This window comes from Lytechinus variegatus, chromosome 7 (genome assembly GCF_018143015.1).
Source record: "Lytechinus variegatus isolate NC3 chromosome 7, Lvar_3.0, whole genome shotgun sequence".
NCBI classification, from domain to species: Eukaryota; Metazoa; Echinodermata; class Echinoidea; order Temnopleuroida; family Toxopneustidae; genus Lytechinus; species Lytechinus variegatus.
In genome coordinates this window covers 29,978,437-29,989,982 of record NC_054746.1, presented here as the reverse complement: position 1 = coordinate 29,989,982, position 11,546 = coordinate 29,978,437, and the positions used below count along the sequence as shown (strand labels likewise).

At 33.6% G+C, this 11,546-nt stretch overlaps 1 protein-coding gene across 1 annotated transcript; it reads left to right on the top strand.

Annotated features, from left to right (window-relative positions):
• The first annotated feature begins 1,488 nt into the window (after positions 1-1,488).
• LOC121418099 (cation channel sperm-associated protein subunit epsilon-like) lies at positions 1,489-9,336 on the top strand. The gene is made up of 8 exons (XM_041611804.1): positions 1,489-1,598; positions 3,704-3,758; positions 4,937-5,016; positions 5,534-5,618; positions 6,556-6,629; positions 7,324-7,423; positions 8,231-8,352; positions 9,222-9,336. Exons 1-8 carry the CDS (start codon positions 1,489-1,491, stop codon positions 9,334-9,336), a joined length of 741 nt encoding a protein of 246 aa, XP_041467738.1.
• The last annotated feature ends 2,210 nt before the right edge of the window (positions 9,337-11,546 follow it).

The window sequence follows — 11,546 nt, the reverse complement described above, 5'->3', positions numbered from 1 at the left end:
CAGACCACTTACAAGGAAAAAAATGCGAGACATAGCGTAGCATCACAGTACTAATATGATAATTATTACAGTACTAGTAGGCATGCCAGAATCACAAATGTATCACGCAAGCACCATGTATTACCTCGAAGTTTACCGTTGGACATTTATGCCTTATTGATATAGATGTGAAAAAAACATATATTGTACAAAATATTCATATTTAGGCCTACATAATGTAAAGTACATGAGTGGAAACACTAGAATACATGGCATAATGCTAATGTATTCTGCTCCTAAATGAGGTGCTGTCAACTGTCAATGTAAAATCATGATAAGTTAATTGGTGAAACAATTGAAATTGTTGTAAGGTTTATATTTAAAAAAATAATTTTATTCAATAAAAGTCGGGTGTTTGAAATAATTTTTGATTTCACATTCTCTGCAAAAGTAAAACGTCTTAGATTTTATCTCATTTTTAAAAATCATTATTCATTTATCTTTTTTTTTTACTATTTTTTTTTTTTTTTTTTGGGGGGGGGCATTTTATATTCCACACATGCAGCTTTTCAAGCCTGTACTTTAAAAAGACGGTGGAGGCTATCAATATGGTCCTGCATCTGGAGAGAAGATTGCAAGTGAAGTCAGAAAAATAAAACTTTAACTGAAACCATTTATACTCTATCATAATTTTGACGGATTTTATGAAAGTTGAATTTTGAAGTGTTTGTTGTTTATTAAATGTAGGACTGACAATAAATCACAATTGAGCCAATCTACCTCTTATTACACCGGTTGGCTGGTGACGCCACTGTGGGAGCCTGGGTGATGGCAGTTTGAACAAAGTGTGATTGAATGAAGCACCCCCCCCCCCCAAAAAAAAAAAAAAAAGAAAGAAATGAAAAAAATCCGAATCAAATAAAAACAACCTGTATTTTGTTTTTAATGGGGAAAAAATCGCTTACCGCCACACACACACACCAATTTTTAAGCTGCATTTGGCCGAAGTCCCGTTGCTGTTCTTCCAAAATCAAATCCCACGATCTGTATGGTTTCGCCCCCCCCCCATTATTCCCAGATGGGGGGTGTTTCATAAAGCTGTTCGTAAGATACGAATGACTTTACGCACAACTGGTGATCCTTTTTTCTGCTATGTGCTATCCCTATGTAATTGATTTATGACCAAAGAACAGGTTCCAGTCATGCGTAAAGTCGTTCGTAACTTTACGAACAGCTTTATGAAACACCTACCAGATCAAATTGCGCGCCTCGACCTCATTAATTCAACGAGCGAAAAAATATGCGAGATCGCAGAAAAATAAGTGAGTCGTTTGTGATTGTATATACATGTAACTGACTGTGTCTGTACTTGTAGCTAGCAGAAATAATTCCTATCAACGACTAACTTTTGTTAAATTTAAGTGACAGAAGTGTTCCTGATTCTCGAACCAGAAAATATTCATACCGAAACATCCAACCTTACTAGACCGGCAGATGTACAGTAAGACGATGTCAAAAATAGTGTTTCTACATCTTGTGCTGATAACGTTGGGCATCTTCCTCTGCTTGGATTTTTGTGAACGATGGAAACTTGCAGATGCTGTCAAGACACAATGGAGGTTTGCTTTTTTAACATTATTTTTTCCGTAGGGGCCTTGTCTAGACTAGAGAATTTAATTTTAGAGCAGATCTATCGTTATTTTCTGTCTCTGCTGAACTTAGACTAAGATCTATCGTTAGAATCTAACGTAATTAGTAGAAGAACAGAGAGGGAGAGAGAGAACTTGAGTACGGTACCGGTAGGCGTAAGTTAGCTAAAAATAGCAGTGAATGAGTGAGTGAGATGGACTCAGATTAAATTTACAACTTACTAGGGCCTAATGCATGGAACACACATTTCAGCGACTTGGTCAGCTCAGATAGGCTACGGTGCAGTAGATCTAGGCCTAGCCTAGGCCTAGCCTACTACTATATACCTACCAGTATAAAGTTAGTCCTAGATCTAACTGTTAAGTTAGATTCTAATCTAAATTAGATCTAGGGCCTAACTGTTAGTGTTAGTTACAGTCTGGATCTAGTATAGTACCGTATTAGTATTAGCTTTAGACCATGGAATCATGGGGATCATGGATGTCAAAATTGTGAGCTCTTGAGTCTAAAAATTAGAGTGCGACAGCGGTGCGTGCGGGGTCGAGCCGCTGGGGCTCGGGTTGGAGTCTTCGTAATTTTGGGCACATTGGGTTAATCTAGTTAGCGTCTAGCAGCAAGGGAGGGTCATAATGTTCAGTGCTGGATGCAGAATCTTCTGTTCCATTACAATCTAACAACATGTATGACTATGTCCAGATCCTGGTGATATATACAGTATACTCCAGACAGTGACGTCTGAATTGGACTAACGTTCTAACGTTAGGCCCGGCCTAGTCCTAGACTAGGGCCTAGAGTCTAATCAAATTTAAATTCGTGGCAGAAAGAACCTTACCTGCTGAAAATTGCTTAGGCCTATCTAATAAAAGAGAGCCAATTGAGTAAATTAGAGAGTCAAAAGGGTTCTAAGCTTTCAATCCCAGCAGAATCTTCGTCGGAGGTAAAAATTAAATGACAAACATATAAAGCGGAACAACCACCACAGCACAGACATGCAACATCAACACCAGTGATTGTGATGACCAATCAGGTTAGAGGAGGGGATGAAAGCAAAGGATCGGAGTAGGCATACACAAAGGGAAGTTAGTGTAAGGCCAGTGAAAGACCTAAAGGCGGGATCAAGATAATTGGGCAGACAACATCAAACAGGATCTGGAACAAAACAGTGATAGGGGGTATGAGGCTCCTTTTGACTCTCTCTTTCTCAAATTTAAATTCTACATTAAAATCTAGGCCCAAATACGCCACCCCAAAAAATCAATCCTCTTTTCAAATTGCAATAGAAACTTTAGACTCTAGTCTAAGACTAAGGTCTAGTACAATATCCAAGCTCATGAATATTATTCCATAACTAGCTCTAATTTTGGCTCTAGATCTAGACCATAATCTTCAATTTTGAAAAGCTTGACCCCTTGTATACTGGTGAGAGACTTAAGTTGCAGACATGGGGCAAAATCAGGGTCTTGTTTGTGGAGAATCTTAAAGGTCTCGTGCCTCTCCCAGTTCGTCTATAAACGAATAGGAAAATTAAAGATGAGTAGGTCTGGGTCTAATCGATCATATTTCATAGCGATACCGTAGGCCTATACACGTCTAAAACACAAATATCACAACATTTAGGCCTAGGCCTTAATGCATACTCTAGATCTATTTACTAGCTTAGATCTGGTCAGATTTATCTAGATCTTTGTCTAACATTTGGACTGTAGCCTAACTTAGATAAAGAATTAGATCTAAAGAATGGAAATAAACCTCAGTTTCTTAATGTCGATTAAAGGGATTTAGAGCCTACATTTCTTTGACAAAAATTGTCAATGAAGACTAACAATGCGCAAAAAACAATTTGCAGAGAAGTAGTCGATATTTTCACCACAATTCTTGTTAATCGTTTTACCGATATGTGATCAAAATGAGCCGAGTCCGTGCTTCAATTGTTAAGACTCCACAAGCAGTCGATTAATTTCCCGTCCCCCTCTCCTTCCAATGCTGCTCTCTGGCTTAATGTGATTTTTCATTATGAAACAGAATATGTATTTAATTGTAATTACATTCTTTCTGTTCACCTATATTTTTTTAGTGCAAATCAAGATACCTTACCTGAAGCGGCCAACTTATATTCAACAAGACTACCTGTAAGTATCGATGCCTCATATGCCCGGGGATGGTTCATAAAGCCCTTTGTAAGGTGATTTAAACACAACGGGTGAATTTTCTCACGCCAACTCAGAAAACCCAGACTCTGCGTTTATATTGATAGTAAACTTTCTATAATTCTAATCACACCCTGAATAGTGAAATGCTAACAGCAACCTTTATCTTAAAAAATGAGATCTCAACTGTCGCCGATGGGAATAGAAATCTTAGCGAATCTGGGGAGCATTTTATCAACATTTGTCATCCGGCATGTTGTAGGATTTAGATTTTTTTTTCAAAAGGGTTATTATTTCTCAAAATATTGGCAAGCCAGAAACTAACAAAAAAGGTTATCACTCAACAGCAGAGGTTGTTTGGTAAATTAAATATTAAAAAATGGCATGCCAAAAAGAGTGCAGTTTTATGGGGTGCATCCCTCTCCCTTTCCAAGATCAGCGCCTGTTATTCTTTGTGACAGCCTTAGCAATAATTGTTAAGGCTTAGCAATAAAATTGTCTCACATAATGTTCTATAATCATGATTTAATTATTGCTTTAAAAAATGTACAAATGATGATATCATGTTCTTTCTATACATGTTAAATTAGACAACACACATTAGAAGACATAATTATGTTCAGAGGTCCAGACTTAATGAGGTCGACAAAAACTACCCTAAATAACTTAACATGTTTAATAGAAAGTGGATTTATCGAATAGCATTTTACTTTTGGATTATCAAAAGAGAAATGACTCATTAAGCTGTGAGCCTATATTATTTTTTTGTAAATCTAAATACTTTCATTTTCAATGTTTGAATTCATAGACAAAATGAAAGACCACATAAAAAAAAACATTTGTGTGAAAAATGTCATCTAAAAATTATTATTTATAGATCTTATTTTGGAAAACCGAAAAACTACTTCTCTAGCATAATAAGGCATGACAAAGGTTTTATTGTCTTTTATAATGAAAGAAAATTGATAAAAAATATTCCTGCTGCAGCTAATTTTCTACAAAGGATCTATAGAAAATGATATTCCAATTATAAACTTAATGTTGAGTCCAATAACATTTACAAGCCTTCTACAGGCTTTATTAAATAATTAACTTACTAGTCTAAGATGGTTATCCTTCATATACGTTCTCATGTAAAGTTTTCCTCCTGCCTCTTTCAGTTAAAGGTGCGCTACTTTGGAGAACATGACACGTTTGTAAAATGGATAGCTCCTGGACATTGTTCTGCAACTCACCCCAGGTAACTTGAATCAGCAGGCTTGTAACTTAACTTTACTTTTTTTTAATGCATGTTTTTTCATATTCTGGTCAACCTATATTATGTCACTTCAAGTCACCACTATAACATGAAAGCTTATTCATTTTGAATTGAGATATCTATGGGAAAATATTTCAACTTTTGAGTTAATTATTGGAAATCAATATAATTTGTTTGTTTTAAAGTTGGCAATTGTTTGTTTCATTATTTATGGCTTCCAGTATCTCATCTGAATATATCAAATAATCTGAAATTTCATCTTGAGTCCAGTCTCTTCTGAAAACATCTTGCCTGAAATCTAAGTTAGTTTTGTTTATATGTATTACCGTACTCGAATGAGTTCACGTCACTTGGCACACCAAAGCTAAAATGAACATGATTGAATGTTTATTCGTCTTGGTTGGGAATTTCTTATTACCTTCATAGGAAAATTTTTTTTTGGTTTAAACTTAATATCAAGGATAAAATGATAAATATGTTTGCTTTCAAATTGTTTCAGTGAGGAAGAAACAGAGATTAGTTGCACCTTGGCAGGACTTCATGGTGTGAGAGTAAAATATCGTGACGATCATGATGGTGATTTAGTAAGCATTTATCTACCTCTTTCATATATCATAAGAATTCATCAGTAACCTAAGTGAATATTTAGCAATACATTATGTTGAAAATTTAAGTTTATTTACGCATCTTTGCAAGGTGAAGTTATTGGAGTTTGTAACTGAGGAAATTATGAAGTAATATGATTACCATATCTATAGCTGAGGAAAAGTGGGAGGAACAGAGCTACCAACTATTCAGAAAACGTCATAATTATTGTTTTTATGTCAAAGTATGCCGTTATAGTTTTGACCTTTAATACTCTTTCCTAAATAAAATAATGATACTCATTATTCGTATAATTGTGTATCTTTACATCTGTATGAATATTATAATCACATGTTTAAATACTGAATTGATCTTGTGGTTTTTACCTATTGGATTTATCATGGATTTACGCAAAAGAGTGAGTACGACAGATGATTTTTAATCTGAGCCTTAAAAGAAAGGGGGTTCATTTTTTTTAAGGAATCTGTTTTTTATATCAACTCTTAAAGAAATTTATAATTATTATTATGACCTTTAAGTAAAAATTATGACTTTTGAGCTTCTGGATTACTACAGAAAGACCGGGAGGAAAAAGGGAGAGAAAGGCTAATATAAAGTGATTGAAAATGTATATAGAGACAAATTATGAGCATGGATTATATTCATTATCCGTAAAATATCTTTTAAGGAAATGCATCATCAAAATTATGAATTACATTCTTCTATAAACCATTATATATTTTTTGAAAGGATGTACATCATCCTTACTATTTTGACCAGACTGATTTTTATTTCATGCACCCCAAAAAGTGTCAGTCTTTTATCCAGCATCTCTTTTCATCATTTTGATCAGATTTCTTTTATAGTCTCACTGTAATGAAAATTGCAAACATCTTCACAGATAAATAAGAATAGTATGGATAATCTTTGCTGCAGATAACTGACCTCAAAGTAGTGATCATGAAGAATTCACCTACCTGCTACATGTGGTATGTGCTGGTTGAAAAAAGGTGAGTTGAATATTTTATATATCATAAGCGGTAATTAATCAATACAAAAGATGCTTTGAGGTTGTCTCGATGACATGCGTTAAGCAGCATACATTAAACATTCATATAGCGCTTATAGAGCTTACAAAATATGTTATGGGGATTATATTTGGAAAAACAAAGGTTTTTTAACACTCGTACTGAATGACATGAACGAATATTGATAGGGAGACTACTCCAGGTACAGGGACCAGTGAAGCTTACACTTTTCTTAGCTTTCTTCGAGTTCATTTTAGGATCTGTTCTAGAATGCGATGAATTGTTTGTGTCATTGGCCAAATCCACTTTTGTATTGTAACGTCTATATTTGGTTTATGTCAAATGCTATAGTTTGGATTATTTGAAATTCCTATAACAGGGGGGGGGGGGGAATAAAGCAATCATTATTTTTACCGCTTTAAAAGGAATCAATTGATTTAATATATTCCCTAATTTTAACATAATACGCAGAACATATAATTTGAAGTGAAATCACATTTGGAAAAGAGTATCCATGAGTGCATCTTCACGAAAAATGACACAACTTTGTTTATTAGATATCTGACAAGCAAGAGTCGTGATCATAGGACAGCATCTTTAGAGTTGATATTGTGATTGATTCCTTGTTTTGTTGTTATTGGTCATGAAATCAAACTATTCTGTTTTAATATCACAGGACATGGAGTGAGAATGAGATTGTTGTAAAGGTATGGATATGGGATCCACTTCTTTCAAGTATTGAAGAAATGAAGCAAATTGCTACCAAACCTTCAAAGGTAAAAAGCTTTTTAATGTAAACAATGCAATCCCTGAATTGTCAGTGTTTGTGTTATAGTTTATTAATGATATGCATTAAGGGTTCACAATTGATTCTTCACTTTTCAGGTTTGTTTGCAAACCATATGCTTCATAGCTAAACTGTAATTTTCTTTGTTGAACATGTACGTAGAGCCACATGACTCAGGCTCTCACCTTTAATGCATAAATCGTACAAAAATATACAACTTGCATTTGAACTCTATAGCTTCCATTTGTTTTCCAGTATTGTTGAGTGCTAGCTGCTTCATTCATTAGCTTTAGTAAAACATTTGCTTTCGTAAATATTCCTTCTTAAATATGCAACATTGTATCTATATTTCTTTTGAATGAAGGTTGAAGAACATTTTGCCAAAAATAGTTTATTGCTTTCTCCATTTTTGTTTCTATAATCACTTGCGAGCCAAATTTTCCTATTGAATTTTACCCTTATATTTAGCCGTCTTATGTACGTTATTTCCTTAATTCCGATTATATGAGGAAAATAATATTATTGTTTGGTGCAGTACTTAATTATGTCAAAAACAAAGTTACGTATTTCTTTGGGTATGTGTTTCCTGAAAACTATTTCATACTATTTTGAATGACTTTCCAATAACTGGAAAAAGCAGTTGATAATTAGTTTACTTTTTTATTGTTATTGTTAACAATATATTTCAATCTTTAAACTCTCTTTTTTTTCAAATGAATGAGTATTAAGTATTCAAGTTCCCCTTTAGTGTATGATTTTACGATCAGCTTCATGGAACCCCTTCCATTTCTTTCAGTTTTCAGAGAGACTGACCAAGATATTCGCAGGTAAGGGCCAGATACCAGGAATGCTGGAATCGATTCCAGACCCACGGTTTCATCTAGACTCTTCAAATATGACCTTCATAGAGGCTGATAGGTATGCTAATTATTTCTGTATTTTCAAGGAGATAGATAATGTGCAAAGATTGTTTTTAGTGGACCCTCCTCATTTCTATTTCCATGTGCTTTATGTCATACCGCTTTTCTTCAAAATATCAACTCCTGAATTTATATCTGATTTATAGATCTGGGGTGCGTTTCATTAGCATTTTCATCCAACAAGTTTTCAGATCTGACAACTTTCCTTGATTCTGATTGGCTTACAAACACTGTTACTATGGTAATTATCGGATCAAGTCCTTTGACAAAACGCTCTCAAAATGCAAATATAAGGATTGAACTTGTATGAAATACGAAGTAATATATTTCTTTGTATTGTGTTTGAATGGAAATTGAATTGAATTGAATTTTCTTGTTATCAATTCAAAGTCAGTGGTTGATCTATTTTCTTTGAAAGATGGAATAAGATATACTTGAATAGGTAGATAAAAAAAAATGCACATATTCGTAGCACTATTTTTTCTGTCATTCCACTTCATTTGGTGTAAGATAGAAGAGAGTTGTGTATGAATTGCATTGCCCATGGACATAAGAATCGAACCTTTAGAATTTCATATATATATATACAGAAGTCAGGCACCTAATAATAATGAAACGTTTTTGTATAGCACAAAATACATTGCAAAGTTGCATGTCTCTAAGCGTCACCTAAGACCATGCGGTTGTGGAATCTCCTCTATAGAATTCTTGTTTTGTTTATTTTGTCACTAATTAAAAATAGGACTTTACAACAATGTATTTGTGCAAATATAAAATTATATGACTCACATGATAGAGTCAAATTACAGTTTAGACATTCATGTAGATTAATGATCATTTTAAGTGTCATATGTCTTGTCTATGAAGTATTTGGGAGTTCTACGTTCGAGTTGATCCGTGCAAGATTCATAAAGTGCAAGTAAGCGGCAAACCAAGCGTGGCCTCTCATGGATGTTTTATCAGGTATGATATCAAAGGGTGAACTTATAACATTTAGTTTTGTATCAGCATAATACATTTTAAAAATAATTTTATTCTGATAATAATTGCAGTAATTCTTTTTTCTTCAGAATTTCTAATTTATTTTTTCCCTGATAATAAATGCAGCTTTGTAAGCCTATGTATATTGAATATATCTGTTTAAGGTCACCATGTGAGGCTATTTATTTTTTAGCATCTGTTACAAAAATTCCTTAAATTATACTTCATAGTATTGTAGTTGATAGTATAAATTATTCATTACACACGCAAGTAGTTATTTTCTGTGTGAATTTGGTATCGAATAAGAAACTTGGATAATGATAACAGATTTAAACAGTCACATGCAGTTTTACCACGCTGTTCAGGATTTTATCTCAATATACCCGAGTGTGTTACCAAAGGAAGCAGATATAATAAAAAAATAAAATAATAAGGATCAAGCAATTAATTGTCTTTTCCATTCATTTGAAGGGACACCAATGCAGTGATATCTTCAAAGTGTGTCGATGAAATACTGCACAATGAGGGGTCATTTACCTTAGAAGGTCAACCTGGGATATCCGAAGTAATCAAAGATCCCTGTAATCAAGAGACTGCTTTTGTTATAATGAGGTAAATATTTCGCTTTATTTTCGTTTTGAATGAATAACAATGGAGATCAAGACTTTTTTGTTGGTTTCTTTGTTGATAAATTATGTATTATAACATAGTTGCTCAGGTGTGTTTTTTTTCTTTATTATTATTTCTGCTGCAAATAAATTCTGACTCTGATATTTTTGTTGTTTTTGCCTTCAGTGGATATTGCTTATTTACTTCAGATGGTTTTAGGACCACTGATGAAATTGTGGTGTCATCGGAAGCTCTAATGGTAAGTAAAACTTAAATACTTTCTTTCAGTATTCATTACAACAGTAATTTGGTTTAGGAATTGAATACCACAATTATAATTTCTTATCTTTTCCAGATGAATTTGAAAATGGACAAGAAATAATCATTTTCAGACTCAGTATTCCTTTCACACTTCAATGATAACTACTATCAAACAAAGAAATCAACCGAAGTAAGTGTTTGATGAATATATAATTTACATTTTACCAAAATTAAACCCACTCCTTTGCAAAATAATTGACATGCATTACTTAGAAATTATACTGTGATTCTTGACAAAATGATGTTTGTATCTTTGGGGTTTTTAGGGCTCATCATCAGTTTTGAAAGACATTGCTATAACCACTGGCTTCATGATCTACCTTCTTGAGGATGGCTCTGTACTCACACAGAACAGGTCCTCTGGAGAATTCATAAAATTGACAGGTATTTACTACTTCAGTTTAAAAGGTAGATGAAGTTGATCATTATCAAAGGATTGTTTGAGATTCATGACCAGGCACTTGCTTTGTCTAACCTGTCAATTTACTTATTATCAGTAAGGGTAAGTTATATGACCAGCCATGGTTTTGAGATGAACTTGATTCATTCAAATTACAAGGATCCATACCCTTCTTAGTTCTTACTGTTATATAAAGGATAAATGATACACACAATCTTGTTCAAACGCTATAAGAAATATAACTGTGTTAGAATAATTGTTCCAAATGTTTACTATAGATTGTAATCATAATATCTGTCCGTGGGCGGGGCACCATAATATTTTTAGGCCACAAGACAATCTAAAGATCACATCATTGTATTGTTATTCAATGAAATTACAGGGGTATTTTAGAATAACACGACCAAAACCTCTTATTTATTATTCCCTTTTTTATTTTCCTTGTTTTTTTTTTCTTTTGCTCATTGAAAAAAAAAATGGGGCCCCAAGCCCCCCCCCCTGTTTAGTGTACTGCCTGTATAATATGAATATACAATGGCTTAAATGGTAATTACTTATATGACAAAAGTAAACATTGACATGTGCTCTAAAAGATGAGTTCATATCTAATGTAGATATATATATCTGATGTGTTATGAATATCGCCTGTATAGTATTACATACATACATAATTGATTGGTTTAATGATGGTAGGCTACCACCCCCTTTTGTTTTATATAAGGGTTGATTACATGGATTTCAGAATACATTGTAACCTGTTTATTAAGACCACCCAATTGATACTATAGAAGAGTAGTCCTAATGAGCAGGTGGTCTTTATATATATATATAGGCTCTTTTAATACATGTTTTCTATAAAGAAATCGTTCAAGGGAAACCTA